This window comes from Cygnus olor, chromosome 5 (assembly GCF_009769625.2).
Source record: "Cygnus olor isolate bCygOlo1 chromosome 5, bCygOlo1.pri.v2, whole genome shotgun sequence".
In the NCBI taxonomy this organism is placed as follows: domain Eukaryota; kingdom Metazoa; phylum Chordata; class Aves; order Anseriformes; family Anatidae; genus Cygnus; species Cygnus olor.
In genome coordinates, this window is record NC_049173.1 from 47,611,580 (window position 1) to 47,633,158 (window position 21,579).

The 21,579-nt window shown below is 38.6% G+C and overlaps 1 protein-coding gene and 1 long non-coding RNA gene across 4 annotated transcripts; one reads left to right on the forward strand and one right to left on the reverse strand.

Annotated features, from left to right (window-relative positions):
* The first annotated feature begins 161 nt into the window (after nucleotides 1-161).
* NADSYN1 (NAD synthetase 1) lies at nucleotides 162-20,645 on the forward strand. Of its 2 annotated transcripts, XM_040557794.1 has the most exons (22): nucleotides 162-299; nucleotides 412-472; nucleotides 991-1,107; nucleotides 2,047-2,100; nucleotides 2,517-2,606; nucleotides 3,815-3,866; nucleotides 4,615-4,703; nucleotides 6,731-6,848; nucleotides 8,364-8,495; nucleotides 9,275-9,349; nucleotides 9,520-9,644; nucleotides 9,805-9,853; nucleotides 10,519-10,621; nucleotides 11,246-11,414; nucleotides 11,785-11,920; nucleotides 13,397-13,503; nucleotides 14,254-14,385; nucleotides 14,830-14,899; nucleotides 15,587-15,715; nucleotides 16,389-16,565; nucleotides 19,375-19,453; nucleotides 20,352-20,645. In XM_040557794.1, the coding sequence occupies exons 1-21, from the start codon at nucleotides 215-217 to the stop codon at nucleotides 19,429-19,431; spliced, it is 2,127 nt and encodes a 708-aa protein (XP_040413728.1). In that variant the 5' UTR covers nucleotides 162-214; the 3' UTR covers nucleotides 19,432-19,453; nucleotides 20,352-20,645. The 2 variants fall into 2 exon arrangements, with proteins under 2 accessions (XP_040413728.1, XP_040413727.1); XM_040557793.1 differs by lacking the exon at nucleotides 20,352-20,645 and having other exon boundaries at nucleotides 19,375-20,227.
* Nucleotides 4,728-21,504, reverse strand: LOC121070523. Of its 2 annotated transcripts, none has more exons than XR_005820127.1 (3): nucleotides 21,284-21,504; nucleotides 21,007-21,189; nucleotides 4,728-4,829 (listed from the first exon to the last, which is right to left on the reverse strand). It is a non-coding gene; the product is annotated as an uncharacterized LOC121070523 (long non-coding RNA). The 2 variants fall into 2 exon arrangements; XR_005820126.1 differs by lacking the exon at nucleotides 4,728-4,829 and adding an exon at nucleotides 6,877-7,857.
* Between the last annotated feature and the right edge of the window lie 75 nt (nucleotides 21,505-21,579).

The following is a 21,579-nucleotide window of genomic DNA, read 5'->3' on the forward strand; positions in this document are numbered from 1 at the left end:
GGATTTAAGCCTAGCTCGCCCCGGCGCTGCCAGAGCAGGGAGCTTCTTGCGTCCCGCCGCAGACAGCACCCATCATTAGCTAATTAGCTCTCAGCGCCCCGGGCTTTGGCAGCGGGCCCCCCCGAATTTGCTCGGCGAGAGCCCCCCCCAGGCGCGGCCCCTCAGGCCCGGCCCCTGAGGCGGGGCCCGGCACTGCGGCGGCAGTGGCAGCGCCATGGGGCGGGCGGTGTGCCTGGCAGCCTGCGCCCTCAACCAGTGGGCGCTGGATTTTGAGGGCAACGCCGGGAGGATCCTCAGAAGTGAGCCCTGGGGGCCCCGGGGGGCTCCCCTCTGCCTGGTTTGGGGTCCCGGGGAGGCGGGGCAGGGTTAGGGTCCCGACTCCTGCTTGAGCAAACTCCTTTTTTTTTCCAGGTATTGAAATCGCGAAGGGCAAAGGAGCCAGATACAGGCTTGGTCCTGAGCTCGAAATTTGGTAGGAGCGCTGCGGTTATTAGATGATCGGTATTAAGAAACGGGAATAATTAAGTACTAAAAGTGGTTAAGAAAACATGTAGTAGTCTAATGTTTAAACTGGCATTAAAAACACGTGGCTGTCAGTGCAAACAGACACATTGTAGATGCAAGCAACATATTGCAAGACCTGTCTTAAAAACTTACCTTATATCAATATTTGTTGGCTTATTTCAGCGAGCTTTGCTCATGGTGTCTGTAGTACTTTGAGTTCTGCCTATGCTTAGGCTGCTTCTTTTGAAAGGAATATCCCAGCAGCACTGAGGAATTTTAAACAGCCTTCACTGCTGATGTGTACAGCACTGCGTCTTCATGTTCTTTATAAATTGCGTATACAGTGAGATGTTTCGTGTCTGGAGTAGTTCTGGTCCTACAGTTCTGTTGCTGATAAATTTATGTCTGTATTATGTATATAATTATTTATATAATTTATAATTTTTTCTTTGCCTGACAATTTATTTCTTTTCTTTTTCTACAAAGCGGTTATGGCTGCTCAGATCACTATTATGAGTCCGATACACTCTTGCACTCATTTCAAGTTCTGGCAAAGCTTTTGGAGTCTCCAGTTACTCAAGATATTATCTGTGATGTGGGAATGTAAGTCTTGTATAACCAGGATTAAGTGCTAACTCTTTTGAGAATGCAGTCTATGTTGCGTAAACAGATGCTTCTGGATAGTGAGGATTTTACACCAAACTTCTAAGCACATCTTAGGAGCCATGCTACTTTTCATTCTAATTTGCACCAGTAGGATTGCAACATACAAGAATTTTTTTATGATGTAATCCTTTCAAAATGCATTTTTTTTTCCTTGGGGGCCAGAGGAGTGAGATTCCTGGTGGCTGGGCCCTTCAAGAGAGAAGTAAAATAATTATAACTTTTTTTGGGGGAACCTAAATGGCTGCGCCCTACCACTATGGATAAGCTTTTGGGTAAGACCTTGTATTATATGTAAAACAAAGAGCTTTATAAATTGACTTGTCTTTCAGGAATGTCACGGCTCATGTAGCTTGCTTTAACTGACAGCTGTCTTTACAGGCAACGTACATGTATGTCATAATCATTGAAACCATTGTAAGTTATGCGCTGTGAGTGAGCTGTGATATTTTGTAATTGTAAAAGTAACATATATGCATACCTGTTTATTGGTATCACATGTGTAAAGCTACCTTTTCTTTACTTTGAACCAGCCTGGTAGTAGTCAGGTAGTAGTGAGGTAGTCAGTCAGGTTTGCCCAGCCAATGGCATTGGGGTCTGCTGGTGTTTCTCAGGCATACCAGTAATATCTGGTAATCATTGATAATATCTGAAACTGACAGAAAATCAAAGACTTTTGTAAACAACTTTTAGAATAAAAACCTTAGAAACTACATATATTGTGTGATTTCATTCCCTTGAGTGATACAATGTAGATTTGTCTTAAAATAGTTTTTGTGTAGTGAAGGAGATTCTGTAGCTTTTCTCTTTTTTTTTTTTTTTAAATTTCATCTAATGAGGTTGGTTAGCCACTGGTAGTTTTTCTTCTTATTTTTGCAGGCCTGTTATGCACAAAAATGTTCGCTACAATTGTCGAGTGATCTTCTTAAATAAGTAAGTAGTTCTTTACGTGTTTTGTGAGTCAGAACATTAGTGTATCATTTCAGAGACCTGTTTGGCCTTCTAGTAAGATTTTTTAGCGCTATGTAAAGGGATGGAGTTGTCTTCCTATCTCTTAAATTTTAGAGAGATGATTTAATGTTTTCCATCATCTGTTTTTCCTTTCTGACCTTGTAGAATCTAAATTTCCACTGTTTTTTGAAAGACTTTTTGAAGAGCCCAGAAAGAAAACTTTTAAGTCTACAGACAGAAATGTTTAAATAAATAAATAAATAAAATGCATGTTGTTTACTGTATGTCATACTAGAAAAAATTAATGAGTTGATTTTCAATGTTTTTATTTAGTCTTACGTGTTTGCACATCAGGTCTTAATTCACCCTTTCTGTTTTGTTTTACTTTACGTTTTAAGAAAAATTCTTCTGATTAGACCGAAAATATCACTGGCAAATGCAGGAAACTATAGAGAACTTAGATGGTTTACGCCATGGAGCAAAGCAAGGTAGGTTGGCTACTGTTTAATTGCGTTTAAGAAACACAGCTTGCCATTTGCAGCTGCAGCAGAAGGACTGAAAAATACTGCAGTACATCAGTTCAACTACAGGGTGAACATCAAAACAAAGTCAGTAAAGCTATGTAATTGCAGCTCAGTTAAAAAGCTTATTAAACATAAACAAATTCTGAATTGCTGAGCTCGCAAGAAAAGTGCGGCTGAATGATCTTGCCACCAGTGTAGCGTTGTCGCTTTCCTTTTGCATGCTTTCTAGCTATATGCAGGTCAGGACTGGAGGAGTGTATGTTTATCTGCTTGATTGCATCCTGTTCAATATTAAACAGGAAAACAGTGTAGAACGAGTGAGCTCAGCTAGAATTTCATGCCTGCAAAGGAAGGACGCTACCTTGTGTACCTTATGAAGCAGCGAAATATGCTTGGTACACGTCTCTGGTGCTGTTCGCTCATCCTGCAGTCAAAGAATGGTTATAACTTGATGGTCTTAGTAAAGTACTTCTGAGAGTTTCTGAGAATCTGTACTCTTAATCCCAGTCAATTCTGGATGAGCTTCAAGTTACTTCTGGAGTAGCACTGAAAAAGAGAATCTTTTATTTCAAATTTGACTTACCTGCTGTGTTCTTTATGGGTCTAGTTTATAACTAGAAGGGAGCAAGCATGAAAGCTGTGTACCCCTAACATTCACCACATATTATCATATTAAATAGAGGTTATTTTCACTGCTGTGTGACCTCTTAACTTTTGGAAGGGTGACATAATTACTTGTGTTAATTCACTTTAAGCATTCTTCATGCCTATTTCTCCGCAGAAGCGGGATGTCTCAAAGTTTTTTCTGTTGAAGAAGTCCACCTCAGGCTTTAGCCTGAAGACACGCTGTTTTAATACTTGATTATTCACTGGAAAATACAGAAGCAAGACTTAAGAAGCCAGAAATAGACAACCCAATACAGTTACAAAAGCTTAAGCTTTATAAAATTCTGTTTTCATGTTTACCATGAATTTCTGAAGCAAAACAGGTTGTTGTTAGTTTTAATCTTACCATTTCCAATTTTTTATTTTTTTTTACATACCCAGTCCTGTACAACTTCAGTGCAATTTCTTTAATCACCGCTAGGAAATGACACAATGTGGATATTAGAATCAGTTGTTATCCTATGCTTTACGTGACCGTGTATTCACAGTTTATAAACCTGCTTTAGGCACGTGGAGGAATATTTTCTACCAAGGATAATTCAGGAAGTGACAGGACAGGTAAGTTTTTAACGGAGTCTTTTCTTTTTAACTTCACTATCTTCATGACTCAGCAATCTAAATGCAGAGAATTTGTGGCATGAAACAGTAGAGCACCAAATTCTTCTGTCAGTCATGTTGCAAATTCAGGTGTTTCAATAATAGTTCTTAGATTAAATGAGAACATAATTTAACCTAACTGATGTTAGTATTTAGCAGTAAAACATGTAAGGCTTAAATTTGCCTCAGTTGTTCATATGTACAGGACCTGGAAGAGTGACTTATTTTGTACTGTTCTGGTAGCGAGTTTATCTGTATGTGAGACTAGAAATGGCCATGTGTTTTGAGGTTGAAAAAATAAATCATAAGAATCTGAACCTTCTTAATTCAGAAGGATCTAAGACTTTGGTTATTTCCCCCTAAAATGTTAAGTGTGATTCCTAGCAGAAGACAGCTTCTCTTTTTAGAGCATTTAATTCAAAAGCACTTGTCCTGACCTGAGGCAAAGCACTGGATGTGAGTACCAGTGAAATTTCAACAGAGAATTTCAGTACAACTCAGATGTTTGCAGTTCGGAGCTTTTTTGTTTTGTTTTGTTTTTTTTACTTAAACATGGCATAAAATGAAAGGGGGTACATTGATTGCTAATATGTCAATTGTTTCATGGGAGTGAGTATTCGGTTCTGTTTTTTTAGGTTTATTGGTAACTTTGAATTTGATGAGATAGATTCTTCCATTCCATTTAAGTAAGGATTTTTTTTTTTCTCAGGACAGTGTTCCTTTTGGGGATGCAGTGCTAGCAACCAAAGATACCTGTCTAGGGACAGAAATATGTGAAGAGCTCTGGGCGCCAAACAGGTAAAGCAGAAGAAGAAATGGAAAGTAAACTAAAACGTACCTTGGACCTGCCCAAAAGAAGTGTTTCTGTAAAGAATCTGCATGTTATTCTTCTATGTAGTATGTCTTTCAGAAAGCGCCAATAAGCTAAATATAACGAGGAACAAGAAATACATCATGGGAAAGGTTTCAGTAAAAGGGGCTCAAATTTTTTGATGCTTGTCTTCATATAAAAACTTTTCACTGTTATCTGCTGTATGCCTTGTGCATTGCAGTTTTGGAATTTCTGCTGGTAGAACGTCTCAGCTTTGTCCAGAAGCTGAGGACTGTATTTACAACAAAAACTTTTCAATATAGTTTTCTGTATCTTTCAAGAAGTTGGATAGGTACCACAACAGGTCTGTATATGGTTCAGTTACACTTGTGAAAATGACAGGGCAAGTCATTATCCTATTGGAATTGCATGGACATAAATAAGGAGCTCCCATTTCTTATGCCAGATTCAGAGAATCCAGCTGACTTTCATGATGAAGGCTATGTTCCAAATGATAACTCTTGCAAGGCTACTGTTACATATACTCCAGTGGATTGAATAGTTCTAGAGGGAAGTGAGTAATTAGTGACGAGTAATAGACCAACGAGCCTGTATTTCTATAAAATGTTGATCAGCTGGAGAAATGGAAAGTTTTGAGGATGAAATGGGAGATCTGCTCATTCTGTTGGAATATAGTAAGTGTTAAAAACCTCAGCATGGCTGAGATACAGAACAGCATTTGAAATATTGAGCCATGTTTTAAGGTGTTCCTTTCTTTCAGTGCTCTGTATGAAGCTTAACCTGCTTTGAAAAAGCAATATTGCTGACTCTCTGGGTCTTGGGAAACATTGGGAGTGGTAGGCACAATGAAGAAGAACTCGTTTATTTCAGTCTATTGCTCCTTCTGGTGTAAATATCAAATTACGTTCTTTCCCAAGTGGAAGATAGGCGGAATAAGCCATCGTTTCATGATTTTATTTGGCATGTAGGCCGAATTTCTGGAGTATCTGTTTTGCCAGTAATTATAATCCCATATTATACCATTTACTATGCACAGTCTCAAAAAATTGATAGTACTAGTAGTTTTTTTTAAAAATTTTCCTAGACAAATAGAGCTTTGTTATAACTGACAAGCAAGAGCTTAGGTTCTTGGATTGCTTAGGCTTGCATCACTTTGAGATGCATCTATTTACCTATTAGCTTAATCCTTCTCTGTTTTTCAAACCATCATCATACAATGCAGAAGGAAACAACTAAAGGTCATTAACAGAAAGCAAAGTATAGTGACCTTAAGTAATAGTTCCTGATTTTACTTTAGTTCCTGCTACAATTTTACGTTCTTCCCAAAGACAAAGAAGAACCTATTCACAAAGGTTAGACACGGGAATTGAGAGAAAAAAAAAAATAAAAGAAATGGTTGCGTGAAAGCTGTTGTCGTTAACGCAAAATAAATAAAATGTTCCAGATGTCTTTCCAAATCCTTCAACTCAAGTAATTCATTTCCTTATAAATGCAGGTGTGGTATGTTATAGACAAAGATACTGTGGTTTTTGTTTTTTTTTATTTCTTTCTTTTGGCACTTGAAAGAAACCGTAAAAGTCATCTCCTCCTTGTGGTTCTGTTTGGTTATACTTTTGTATCTCGGGAGAGAAGGAAAATGGGACAACTGACTTTTTCATAGGGTCTTGGTGTTGCACTTTAAGAGCAAGACTGTCCTGTTTTCTTTCTTTGTGACCCAGACTTCTACAAAATAAAGTAGAAGGCATTTTATTTAGAATACAATTAGCAAAACCCCTCCTGCCCTCTGCAACCACTACTGGTCTTTGACAAAAGAGTCAAGCAATGCAGGAAAACAGATGTTTTTGTGAGCCATACCTTTGTTTGAGCTAAGACCTAGAGAAAACTGGCAACGACATAAATGTTTTTTGGTGGTGATGGTTTTAAATGATACCTGCAATATTCCCAGCTGCAGGTGATTGCCAGCTCAATTATTTTCTGCCTTCTGATTTGACAGCCCTCATATTGAAATGGGACTTGATGGTGTGGAAATTTTCACTAATTCTTCAGGGAGTCACCATGTGCTGCGGAAGGCTCATACCCGGGTGGATTTGGTGAATTCTGCTACAGCAAAGGTATACTTAAGGAAGGAGGGGGTGCTTTTCATTAGACTCTTTTTTCTTCTTTTTTTTCTTTTCAGGACAGTCTCTTCTCTTGTGACAGGACGTAGCATTTTCTTCCTGTATGAGCTTAGTGGCCTTGACAGACCTTGTTACTTGGGTGTTTTGAGGTGTTTTTGTTTTGTTTTGTTTTGTTTTGGCCTGTGATTACCTTCCCTCCAGCTGCTGGGGTTCTGTACTTCTTTGGGGAGCCCTGCTATATGTAATGCTCTAACGTGAAGCATTGTAACTGGCTTCCAGTTCTGTGAACCCAAATGCCAGAGGCTGTTTGGTTGCAAATCAGCTCTGTCTGATCTGTGGAGCAGGAAAGCAGAAGAGATGCTATTTAGTATTTGCTTGGGAATATGGGAGAAACAAATTTATATGTGTGCACATGTGAGGAGCGCTCTAAGAAGGAACTTGGCACAGGAACTCATAGTTCCGCACTGGCATACCAACTATATAATCTTATTTTCCATACACCTCTATAAAGGAGAGTCAGAATACCTTAAAGCAGTTTATTTTCTTCCAGCTCTGGAGGCTTGTTGCAAAAATGCAGTTGATGTTTTTTGTTTTAATTCCATTAAATTGTGAAGATAAAATACTGTACTAATACAGTAGACAGAAAATAGTAGCTATTCAGAGTAACTGACTGCTCTGTAATTGGAAGCACGAAATGTTGAATCTCCTGCATACAGAGAAGCAACTAGCTTGAAAGGGCATAGCTGAACATGCATTCTGCATGAAGGACAAACTACCAGTGGCTCTGCTTGTTCCCTGTAGTTATCTGTGCCTCAGCAGTCTCCCTCCATGTGCTTTATGTACTGAACTGATGGCTCATTACCAGCGTGTAATTCAGTCAGCGTAGGGTGATATTTTCCAGGCACATGTAAAACCTTCCAAAAGTTTTTCATTTCCATAAATTCACAGTTCCTTTTTTGATCTTCATTCACAAAGCAACATTCTCTTGGAGAAATATCGGTAACTGTCTCAGGAAGGGAAAGTAGAAATCCGTGTTTAAACTTAGCCGTTACTTTTCCTGTCATCTTCATACTTAAATTTTTTTTTTTTTGACATTGAAAATTCTGCCTATTTTAAAGAGAAGCCATCCAAACACAGCTTCTGCCAGCATTTTCCCTCTTCTGTCAATCTCTCCATGAACTTAACATTTCAATTTTGAAATGTAGCCCTCTCCATTTGGGCTAAGGGTATGACTCTTCAAGCTAGTAACAGGAGATGTATTTTGCAACAGCAAGAAGGGAATAGAGTTAATGTACTACATTTACCTACGCTATTATACGTTTCTGTTGTGTGTATAGTGTGTAAAGTACTTTTTCAAATGAAAAAACAAGAGTCTAAGCCCTAAGTCATTCCCAGCTTAGAGAAGGAGTATGAGAAGGACTTGAATACTGGAAAAAGTTTGTTGTTTAAAATTGTCAGGTGATACATTCTGAAATAGGTTTTTTGTCTGTCTGCTTGTTTTCCTCTCAGAATGGTGGAATATATATTTTAGCTAACCAGAAGGGCTGTGATGGTGATCGTCTGTATTATGACGGCTGTGCCATGATTTCTATGAATGGAGACACAATTGCACAAGGATCTCAATTTTCACTCGATGATGTGGTAATACACTCAACCTAACTGTTAGTTACAGCTGAAGTTAGTAGGGCTGCAGTTATGCTCAAGAGTTTTCAGAAAATCTACTGATACCAGGTCTATGTCTCATAGACTAAAAATATGTTTTTACCATGCTACTCAATGGGGTCAAAGGCTTTTTCGTCATTAAATTGCCCTGATCTGTAGTAGCTGTCCTGGTTTTGCGAGCAAGGAAGAGCTGTCACAGTGGAGCAACTTAATAAAAGTGTTTGAGAATGTAATCACCATGTTTAGGAGAGACTCTCTTAATTTATATTTATTTATTCAAACAAATGAGTGTGAAGACTGCACTGTTCTAATTACAACCTGCCTTGGTAAACGAAACGTTGGATAGGTTGCTCGTTACTTTAAAAGCCCCCTTTCTCGGTAATTTGTCATCACAGCTGTAGGTTTCATCATTTTTTTGTGCCATGCTCATCTCTTTCCCCAGTATGCTTCTTGACTTTTCCTCTAGTTCTTTGCTGCAACTGATGGTGAGCTCATTGTTCATCCATCTGACAAGTGCTATGTATTTGTTGTGGTTTATGAGCATCCCAGAGTACTCAGTGAATTGAGTCAGCTGTTCTCATTTTGTAATGTAAGTAATTCTACTGAGACAGAAGAATTGTAAAGCGAGCATGAAGATCTGTACACGTTTTGCATGTGTTTTTGTTCCCTAGCGCTTTTTTTTTGTTTGAGTCCAGTCGTGTCAAGCATTTTTTATCAGTTTGTGTGGAATAAATCTAACGCTGAGAGCCTCTCCACAGGAGGTGCTTGTTGCCACACTGGATTTGGAGGATGTTCGAAGTTACAGAGCAGAGATTTCATCTCGTAATTTAGCGGTAAGAACTCTTTACACAGATGGATTGTAAACTCTGCCAAGTTTGAATAGTTAATGAATTTAAAAGCTATTTGCATGTGTTGATTTTTCAGTGTTCTACAGATCTGCTGTTGTATGGGCTTATGCTTCATTAAAATTTATGTCTGCCAACTCTTCTGTATTTTTGTGTAGGCAAGTAAAGTGAGTCCCTATCCTAGGATAAAAGTGAATTTTGCTCTGTCATGTTCTGACGATGTAGCTGTACCTGTTTGTATGCCAATCCAGTGGAGACATCATAGTCCTGAGGAGGAGATCTGGTAAGCACACATTGAACCTATTACATGATAAAACTAATGGAGATAAATACAGTTTCTTTATGTTTAAGTAAAGACAGTATCTCATTGGGAGAGTTGCAAGTTGACTTACTCAGGTCTCATCCCATAATACTCTTGGACTGAGCATATTCTGTGATTTCAGCCTTGGTCCTGCATGTTGGCTTTGGGACTACTTAAGGCGCAGCAAACAGGTAAGAATTGTTTTTTTGTTCTTTGTCATAGCCTTTGCACCTTCTTCTGTGGTATAGGGACAGTACAGATTGCTGTCCTGTGCTGCTGCTAATGCAGAGTGATGTTGCTAGTCCATGGTGCAAGGTTAGATCTCGCTGGTAGCTCGTTTAGACTTGAAACATGTATGCCGTAACTTCAATATGCTCTGCAGACCTTTTCCTTCAGAGTCATGCTTTCTTTGAAAGCAATAGTCAAACGTACGTAATTAAAGGGGATTTCTTTTGCTTTGGAACACTGTTTTCAGTAAGAAAAATATTTTTAATTGCATAGGGGGATGTTTAAAATAAGCAGAGTGACAAGAACTAGTAGTTCAGTTCAACAGTGAATTACATATGAAAACTTTGGTCCTAGTTATGAGCTCTTCTGTACTGCTAGAATGTGAAGACAGACTGGTAGTTTTTATATCTAGAGGGTTTACATTGACTCCGTGTTTGGATTTTTCCAGTTGGTAAGAGTTTAAGGGGGTTTGCTAGATCTGTGGGATTTTTTTGTTCTTTTTTTGTTTTCCTGCAGAACATAACAGATTGCACGATGCATACGTAATTTACTAGTGTGTTTCTGAATGGTAAAATACATGTTTTTCTGACTTTGTATTTTTGAATTTCTTCCTTGCTTTGTTTTCAAGGCGGGATTTCTTCTACCTCTTAGTGGTGGAATTGACAGCTCTGCTACAGCTTGCATAGTATACTCTATGTGTCACCAGGTTTGCCTGGCAGTCAAGAATGGAAGTAAGTAGATATACATGTCTGGCTAGCCATATTTATTAATGATTAAGGACAAGTTAATATTAGCTAGGTGCAGTAAATGCAAGGGTTCATTAACGGTAGACTTTTGCACAGTTTTAATGTTGTCCTTTGTATCTCTTCCAAAATTCCAGCAAAAACACAGGTTCAGATTTCAGGTTCTTTGAATTGGCTTAATAGCTTTCATTCTGGGTTTAAGAACTGGATGTGAAACTCAGACCAGTTTCTGTCTAGAGTATTGTTCAAGATGTTGGCTGGTGTAGTTCTGGGATTTCCTTATGAGAATTCTTTCCTCTATTAAATTCAGCACCGCAGAACACGGTTGGGCATGGTTCAAGCCCTTTGCATACGTGGCATCATGTTTCTGTGGAGCTTCTTTAAGGCACAGAACAAAGGATTTAATATTTCCTTGTTCAAAATTAGGGGCAAAACCAGGATTTCTTTTTTTAATATCTGAAAACATGTTTGGAGAGTTAGATGAAGTTATCTTACTTGTGAGGGTCAGTGTAAAGCTTAATTGGAATATAAGAAACATAACATATTTGCATACCCTGGATAGTAGGAGGACAACAATTTTTACTCATTTTATTTCTTTTCCTTTGTCCTCAGATGCAGAGGTGCTGGCTGATACACGCAAGATTGTGCATGATGAGACCTATGTCCCTGAGGATCCTCGAGAATTTTGCAAGCGTATCTTTACCACTTGCTACATGGCTAGTGAGAACTCCTCCCAGGACACTTGCAACAGGGCTAAACTTCTGGCTGAGCAAATAGGCAGGTAGAGATTGGGAAGAAATAGGAAAAAAAACTCATCTTCTGGAAAAGACTTGCATATAAAGCTTTCAAAGTCTAAAATGGCAAAAATAGGAGAGGAATACTAAGTGTGTTAAGGATATTATTACAGATATTATTTAAGTGTGTAAATGTGAGGCATGCTTGGAATCATTTGGTGAAGGACATAAAAATTTGGAAACAGACTCTGGAAAATGTTATGTTTTATTAAGGTTCTTTATACTAGATCTGAGTTAGTAGCAGCCTTAAAACATCATTTTATGGGTGTGTGTATTTGTTTGTTTTAAGAACTTTTTAATGCTTTTTATGTAGTCAGACTGTGCTAGCTCAGTCACTTCTGCTTGAATTCTTGTCAGCTATCACATCAACCTGAACATAGATGCAGCTGTGAAAGCTATTGTGGGAATCTTCAGCATGGTGACAGGTCGAACTCCCTGTTTTTCTGTCTATGGAGGGAGCAGCAGAGAAAATCTGGCACTCCAGAATGTGCAGGTGTGTTTCACATAGGCTGAATCAGGTCAGACTCTTTGTTTAAAATAGTACAGAATGGTAAAGTAGCACTGGGGCCCTTCCTTTCAATTGCTGTGAAGATCTGAACACATCGTGATGCGTTCCTGAAGATTTATGGGCTTCCACTAAATGCTTGTCTGCAGCAGAAATCTACAATCCCATATAACTTGGGAGATAATTGTTGCTTGTGATTCTTAAAACCTCATGGGATGGTCAGGAAGAAATAGTATGTGCCTGTATCCTATCAAGAGCAGTAGTCCAGATGTTTAGAAAAGCAACAGAAGGTCACCAGGTCAGGAAAATGAGCAGCGAAGTATTTTCATAGGTGAGTCTTGAGTTAGTAGGATTGCAGCAGGGCAAGACTTAAAAACTTTACTGATACGTACTAGATTTAACTCTGGTTAACGTTACCAGCCTGTAATAGGCACTGTGTGAGATGTCAGGCTTACTTATTACAATTCCTTGACCTTCTCAGTTTTAGAAGGTAGATGATCAGAATGTGCTTAAACAGCTTATAAGTGGCTTATAAATACGTAGCTCAAATACAAATTTCTACTTAAACTTTTTCATTGTGACAGAACAGATTGGTGCTGTACTTGGGTACTGCTGCTATACATATTATGTAGAATCACAGAAATCATAGCTGTCAAGTGATTTCCAAATACCTCTTCTAGTCCCTGGCTCCAGATGTACCTTTCATTGTCTTTATAGTTTTCTTTTTGGCTTGTTATTAAAAGCTTCCAATCTAAGCAGCCGGTCTGCTTTAACTCTGGCTAAATGTTGATTATCTTGTTTGATAGTATTTCTTTGTAAAAATCTTTTTAGCTAAGGACATGATCTTTCTTTCCCTGTTACTACTAGATAACTCCATCAGTCTTCTCAGGAAGCAAACATTGCATCTTCTATCTCTTTTTGGCAATAGCATAGGCTTGGTGACAAAATAATGTGTTGATTTGCTTAACATCACACATAGTTGTAGCTAGAGCTGGAGGTTCTATTTTATGTCTGTGTTCAGTATTGTTACCTTCCTTGGAAAAGTTTGAGTTTTGGAATGGAAAAGTGAGTTTTGGAATGGGGACAGAAACAGAACTTCTTAGAAATTTTGTATACTTAACTGTGTTTAGTCTAATACTCTTTAAAAAGGTGTGTTAGATGGTTTACCTGCATATTTCATCCCTCTTGAATTCTTATCAGTGCTTGCAGGAATCACAATTACTCCCCATTCTACAATTCAGAGTAGAATAAACTTGCCCAGTCACATTTGTGGCATTAGCCAACACTGGATCTAGCGTTCCCAAGTGCGTGTTCAACATCCCCTCCACAAGACAGTCCTTGCAGCAACAATTAGCCCTCTCACGTTTTGTTCTCTATGGGTTTGTTTAGAGAATTGTTAATTAGATATGATTGGAGAGAAATTGCTTTGCTTTGTTAATTTATTTTTTTCATTTTGCTTTGTAGGCTAGAGTAAGAATGGTCCTTTCCTACCTGTTTGCTCAGCTGACACTTTGGACTCGTGGGATGCCAGGGGGACTTCTGGTGCTAGGATCAGCCAATGTGGATGAAAGGTTGGTAAAAATTAGAAATCTGAAACCAGGTGAACTGGGAACAGGTCAGTGCAGTTCTTCAGCTCTACCGAATCCCACTGTACACTGTTACTTCAGAAGAGGTAAAAAGCTGAGAATACATGGATAGCAGTGAAATGAATGGTAATAGTTGAATCAACCTGAATGGCAAAACTGTGTATTTTTCAGTTTACAATCAAAGTATTGTTGTAGGTTTCCAGTGAACAACTATTACTGCCTCAGCAGGTCTGCTATTTGTTATATTTTCAATTCCTCAATTTGGAATTAAGTTGTGAACTTTGAATTGAAAAATCGACTTCAAAAATCTGGAGTACTGTCTTTAGAGCTGGCTGTTGGAAGATACAGATCCTGGGACTGATAACCTCAAAAGTTTGGAGAGTAGCGTGTGTTGATTCTAAGAGTTATGGATATTATTATTATTATTATTATTATTATGAATGGTCAGGACAGTATTTTAATTGTTTTTTCACCAGATATATTACCTTAGTGTGGGTAGCAGTGCTTCATAACTGTTTAAAATATCGTCTTCCTTCTCCTGTCAGTTTCATGGCTTTAGGATAGCTCTGGTTCATCTGAACACCTGTTTGTTCTTTATGTATAAATAGGCTAACACTATGCAGTCTGTTTGTCCCTGTCTTCATACCACATATGCAATCTATCTAATATAAGCTGTTGTATAGCATACTAATGTTACATTCTTATGTGTTACATAAAATTTCTTCTCTTGCTCAGTCTCAGAGGTTACTTAACAAAGTACGATTGTTCAAGCGCTGATATCAATCCCATTGGTGGAATCAGCAAGTCTGATTTGAAGAACTTCATACAATACTGTATTGAAAATTTTCAGCTCACAGCCCTCAGAAGGTGAGTAGTGAAGCAGTAATGTTTGGTGTCTATGCTGCATATTGTGGATTTTTTTATTATTATTATTTTTTACTAACAGAGCTAAGTTGCAGTAATTTTGCAAATGCTAATAAAGAAAAGGTTTCTGCCCATCCCTGTTTTTACATTATTGTGTGTACTTACACAAGACCAATCTAAGTGGCTGGGTGCCACAAGTCTTAGGAGTTACTGTATGCAAGCATTTGAGTTGTTTAAAACCACTGAGGAAACTGAACAGATGTTTTACAGTTTTGGTATAGGAATTACTTTATAAACCTGGAACTCCTTGCAAGTAGCACTTCTTAGGGCTATCTAGTCAGCTGCTTATGCCCTGAAAAAATTTTGAATAAAGCACATGATTTTTAAGAAACCAGACAGTCTTGTACTAATGAGACTGGGTAGAATTTACTTTTCTTCTTCTTACAGTATCATGGCAGCTCCACCTACTGCGGAGTTAGAGCCCCTGGTGGATGGACAAGTGTCTCAAACTGATGAGGTAATGGGCAGTGACTTTAAAAGGCTCTGGTAAGCTTTATACCCAACCTTGGTTTTTGTCCAAAAAATACTGTTTGCTGTTCTATGTATCCATGTGTATCAATGAGTATGTCAGAAAATGTCTTTAAGACATTGAGCAGGCACTAACTAGTGTCTTGCACCAGCATTATCTGTGTTGACAGCAGTCTACAAAAGAGCAAGTCTAAGGTTTTTTGTTGTTTGTTTGTTCGTTTGTTTTTGTTTGTTTTGATCACTCTATATTGTGGACACTTGGAAGTATGGGTGTTGTGAAATTTTCCAAAATTTTGTTTAGAGTTTCTTAATGCCAAAAGAGCAAAGGGTTGCTTATTTAGAATTTCATGTTTTTCCTTGTTTTGATATATCTTACTGATATATACTGTATTGAAGCTATCTAGAACAGAAAATGAACAGATCTTTCTCTGGAAAGGAATGCTTTCACTAGCCAAATAAAATATATTCCTTTTAAGAGTTTTCTATCTCCCATTTCAGAGAGATCCCAGTTCTTTTCTTCTGTGTGTAATATTGCTCTTCTCTTGGTCTTTTTGATCATTGGCAATTTAATTTTGGTATTTCTTTGATTAAACTGGGTTATTGTAATTGGTCATAAAACTATTAAATGTAACTTGCACGGTTAAGATTTTCTGTGACTTCCTGTGTGTGATTTCAGGCAGATATGGGGATGACGTATGCAGAGCTCTCCATCTATGGCAAATTGAGAAAGATTGCAAAGGCTGGACCATACAGTATGTTTTGTAAGCTGATTAATATGTGGAAGGAAATTTGTACTCCGAGAGAGGTAATGCGCAAAATAAAAATCAAATTGTTTAATGTCTTTGCCAATGTAGAGTGTGTTTGGAGAATGTTCAAGTAGAGTTCCTCTTACCTGAAGGGGTGGTTTAATTACTCTCCTGTGTTTAGAGATATTACACAGTTGTAACAGAGTACACTGGAAAAACTGGTGTGGCTTTCCTAAATTAATGTAGTTTGTTGTTTGTGTTAGAAATTGTTAGAACAGTAATTGGGTAATTTGAAAACAATTACTTCAGAACTGTACCTTCAGGGGAAAATTATTCCCTGAAATATATGTGGCTAATTGCTCTTGAAGCCTTGCTTTGAAAGAGTATCTACTTTGCTGTCATTAGGTTCTTACGTTTCTTGGGCATAAAGGAATATGTTCAGATTGTTACCTGAATCACAGAGGCTAGTGCTTATTGTTGGGTTTCTTAAGAGGCACTTCGCTATTGGTAAATGTTAGGGACAGAGACCAAGGTGGTGTCTGAAATACCTCTTGTAATAGAGTCATCCAGAGTGATTCCTACTGATAGTGGTAGGTAATTTACGTACGTGTTAATGGTGGGAAATGGGTGCAGAAAGCCAGAACACAGAGTCTCCAGAATACTGTTCTTATGTAAGATTTTAAATGCTAAGATGCTTTAGCTGACTGAAAGCTATATTCTTTTGTACACCAGGTGGCATCAAAGGTTAAGCATTTCTTCAGGATGTACTCGGTGAACAGACATAAAATGACCACCCTCACTCCTTCCTACCATGCTGAAAACTACAGTCCAGATGACAACCGATTTGATTTGAGGCCTTTCCTTTATAACACCACCTGGTCCTGGCAATTTAGGTGTATAGATAAACAGGTAAATGTCCTCTGCCTCGTGTATGGTTTTATATGCAAAGCTTTCTCAATGGGACAAGCATAGTTCCAGTCAATCTCCAGCAGAGACGACTAACACTTAGGATAACAGAAATCTCTTTGATTGTTCTTTTCACATAATTCTCTGGTTTTAATGTGGAGATTTTTTTCTCCCATTGTTTAGTATGCTTGCCATATTGCTAGGAAAGCAAGAGGAGAGGAAAAAAAAAAAGACGAATTTGTGTATTAAGGCTAGATCTACTTTTATGTTATGCCTATACTCATGAAGTCCTTTGATAATACAAAAAGCAAGCTTATGTATTTTGGTTTCAGTTCAGGACCTGTCTGAAGGGATCTGTTTAATTGCAGGATTAAGACAACCTACATGTGTGTGGGGAAAAACCAGTAAGAGGCAGCAATTCATTGTAAATCCCACCTGCTTCTACAACAATACCTCCTTTGAACCTTTAAGTCAGTTAACTCACAAATATGTTTGCTCAAATACTGCAGAAGTACAGTGCTTAGTTTGAGCACTGTGAGGTGTGGAGGGGCTCAAGCAGCTATTGTAGCTGTAATCTGCTTATCTCTTTGTAGTTTTCAGTCACACCTCTGACGTAGTTGTAATGCATTTATTTTATGGCAAAAGTGTTGGGCTGAAGAATTTTAGCACCTTGAAGTTTTCCCTGCCAGAGATTTTGCACCTCCGTTGCTTTTAAGAACATGTTTATATATGTAATAAAATATTAATTACCTCGTGTGTGAAATGCCAGACATGCTGTAATAGCATTTTACTACCTTGAAACCTAGGATAAAAGCTACCATGTGCAGCATTTTTGTAGGTCTGTATATTTTTTTCTATAATTCTGGAGTCTTTCCCACTGAAGTTCAGGAAAAAAATTCTTTTGGCTTTAGTGGGAGTTGAGTAAAATATTTTTGAAGGGTCTGGACCAGCCTGTAATTATTTAATGCTTACAAAAAATGTGATTAAGATCTTTTAATGATTCAGGATATTGCTACAATCTTTAGCTCGATTTGTATGTAGTAGCAGTTGTGCCTGCAAGAGTATTAGCCATTGCAATTTATTCTTGAAAATTAGGAGTCGAGTTTGGGGAATAATCTGTTATCTGGGCAGCAGTATTTCAGAAGTAACTTGAACTGATAACTCATTGTTATGAATAGCCTTTTGCAAGGCTGGAAAATAATGACGTGCAGTAATGAGTCAAATCTGTACTATTCAAGAAAGGGAATGCTGTCAGAGTTTCCACTTATTATGCATATTCAGCACAACTGTACTTCTGAAGAGAATTGCTCCAGGACAATGTCTCACTGGTAATTGTACTTAATCTGCACTTAAGGTGTTTTTTTCGTATGCTTGTATAGTAGCAGGACTGTGAAAATATGACATAAACTCTAAATGACGTAGTTCTGCCAGAAAATATCTTCATTTAGGCAATGCCAGGTTTTCCTGTAAGAGTCATTCCAGCGCATGTGCTCATTTTTGAATGGAAGCTGGTTTGAATGCTAACACCAGAGAAATCCGTTGGATTTGTGGAAAATACTTTTCTACCTGTGTTTCATAGCCAATCAAGCCAATTCAGTCATTCACTCTATTTAAAGTGCAAAATTCCCTCTGTATTTGTTGTAGAAGGAACAGTGGAAAGACAAGGAGGTTTAGATGGCAGTGTTTGCTGGGAATTACCAGATTGGCCCTTGGAGTCCTAATGCCAGTCAGCTCTACCTAGCTGAAGGCTCCACCTGGGTGAGGAAATTTCTAGCAGTTTAGATCAACCCTTGGAGCTGCACTGGCACTGTCTGTAGTTTCTGGTATCAAATTATGGCTGGGTAAAGGTTGTGTGGCCAGAGCATGTACTTCAACAATTTCTAATAGCCAAAATATTCATTGAGGTTTTAATAGCTGGCAAAATTTGACCAAACAGTGACGTAGCTTAGAAGGAAACTGATACAACCGTCCCCAAGGATTAGCTATCTGCAGTCTGTCTTCTGATTTTTTCCCAGTGCTTACTGGTCATACCATAAGAATAGCCACATTTGGTCAATCCAAAATGTCTACCAGCTTGAGTAAGTGTGACCTTTTCACAACCAGCAGCCAATGTTGAGGGAAGAACCTAAGAATAGTGTATTTATAATATAATTTCCCACCCCTATATCCCTCCATAGATTTTGGGAACACAAAACTGAGCTTTCCAGAGCCGAAGACAACATGCAGACTATCATGTTTAATTGTTGCTGTTGTGCTGTCCCCCATGAGCTTGTGGAATCCTTTCTGAAACTATCTATATTGTTAATCTTAACAATAGCCTAGCTAAATATAACGTGATTCCTTTTCTTAAGTCTTACGAACAGTGAAGGTCAGTCTTGTGTGCATGTGCATGAGAAGCATTTTCTTGTGTTCATTTTTTCCCAGTTTTTGTTAAGGGCAGGGTTCCAGCTTATGGCCTGATCTGATATGTCAGCTGTCACTGAAAGGGACAGTCTTGCTTCTCTTTCTATTTATCCAGGCTTCTCCTGAGGTGGCTTGGGTGCTTGTCTTACTGCTTTGTCAGCCAATGAAGAAAACTAGGAACTGATGGGAGCAAGCAGCTGGGGGCAGTTGAGAGGGTGGGTTGGAAGAAAGTTTGGCTTTCTCTTTTGGCTGCAACTAACAGAGCCTGTTCTGCTGTGTTGTCCCTTGGAGTGTATCCCACTGTCAATTCCTGATAAATCTGGGCTCTACGCTGACTTGTGATAGAAGTCAGAAAATACAAGAGATGTTAAATGCAATTTAGTTTTACTATTAAATCTGTTTCTTACAGGTGTCTGATCTAGAAAAAAAGGAAGAAATTTCTGTAGTCAAAGATGTCGAAGACTGATTTGTTCTCTTGTTTAATGCTGGTAATTAATTTAGTAAATGATGTTCAAAACTAGAGTATACTGTGATGATGAGTAGAGGTGACCCAAACAACAGTTGAAATTACCATTGTAAATGGTATTTATAATCAAGTCCTTTTTCTTCTTTTTTTTTTTTTTTTTTTGATTGACTCTGGTTTATTCCCAATACACTTAAACCCTAGTTTGGCTAAAGAATCATTCATTAAGGATTTTCAGTACTACTTCAATTGATTGAAAATATTTGGATAAGCCCATCAAATATAAATGCACGGGAGTCTCGTGGAAGTGTATACACATACAAATATTGATTTGACTTGAATATGACTTTTAGCAATACTCAACTGAAAGAACAAAACCTGACAGTTCTGGCATGTGCTGTTGGGGGGGGATCATTTTACTTTTAAATAAACTAGTAATTTTATAGTAATAATTTACTCGGTTCTTATTTCACATGGCTTTTATGTATCTAGCATTAGCTATGTAGAGTGGCCCAGTGTTTGAGTAGCTTTGTGAGGATTAATTGAGCAAGGTATCGGAAACATGTCCAACTTGAAGCATATTGGTAATGTCCTTATTAATGGCATCCAAACTAGAGTTCAGCTTTTTGTTTTGCATTTACTTGCTGTGTAACTAGTGACAATTCATTTCAAAATCTCTGATTTAATTTCCTCAGAGAGGAGTAATACCTACTTTGCACAAATGTTCAAAGATTGTTTAATGGTTACCGCTCTTTTTCAGCTGGACTTTAAGGACGTTGAATAAAGTTGGCATGGTGTCAGACATTTTTGATGTGTAAGAGTAACTCAATTTACCTGAAATAAAAAATATTTTCTGGCTCGTGGTATGTTGAGAAGAAAACACAAGTTTGGTATCCACACGACTGCTATTCCTACTTGTTTAGGTGCTGACTGGCCGGGAACTGAGTGAAGTCTGTTGTCAACGACTGTGCAATCAGTGAGTGGTTTGACTTGCCCACGTCATCCCTTTACTGTTGGAATCAAGCTTGTTGCATGTAAAACATCTGGAAGTGGAGTGAGATTGCAGAAGGAAGTATAAAGTGAGCTTTGAGTTTAGTTAGTGTTACCGTCCTCTCACCTACTGCTTGCAGAAAGTTATTTTAACTTCACAACTTCATTAATCTTTTTAATGGTCCAGAGCTATGGAAAAATAAAGGAACAAGCCTATCCTTGCACCATTTTTTATGAGTCCCTTTTCTGTTTGTTCATTTAATGTCTAGCCATTTCCTTTGCCCTTTTTTTTTTTTTCCATTGGATTTGAAAGATGTACTTTTAATAGAGGAAATTAGAAATGAATTTGTGAGGCTTTGGGCAAACAATGCTGTAACTGCTACAGCAGTGGAGCTTAGATCAAGCTAGACTTTTGTTAAAATAGCCATACATTGTGCTAATGGAAAATGTCTGGTAAAGTCATGTTCTCCACCATTGTTTTCCACATTCCAGAAAGACAGAAGAGTTGATTCACATGGAGTTAAAGATGTTGCATTGTTTTTGGTAGGGAACTTATATGGTATTGGTTTAAATACATCAGTAACTTACCTCATTGGACACTGATGGTGTGTTCATCTGAAGGAAAATCCCAGCTCAGATTCACCTTCCAGTAGTTGGGCAGTTCCAGTTCTTTAAGCTGGAGGTAAGGGGTGACTTCTGAACAGGAGTTCAGGAACCTCTTGCACATCCCAAGTCTTGGTTGCTTTCTTCCTCAAGCTGTTGCTTTCCTCCCTAGCCAGTCAGACAAAGAAGGAAACGATTTCTTTTCAGTCAGCAATAGCACAAGCACTAGGCTGTTTCCGTGCCCCCCTGGCCCTGTGGTTACCCTGAACATTTCAGGCAGTCAGCAGAAAGGCACTCGAGTTCCCTAGGCAGTGGCACTTAGGCAGGTTGTGCAAATGGCACTGCACGTTCTCCTGGCTGTGCTGCGAAGTGCTTGCAGCAGCCCTGCCGTGCCTGCCTTGTGTTGGCCTGGCCCTTCCCCTGTGCCTCCTCTGCCCGAGCCCTGCACTGGGGTGAAGCTGGTGAGGGCTGTCCCGCTTTTACCACCGCTTTCCGCTCGGGTTATGAAGGGGAAGTAGCGGCTGGCGCCCTGGCCCCCGCTGGCAGCTGCTGGGCGAT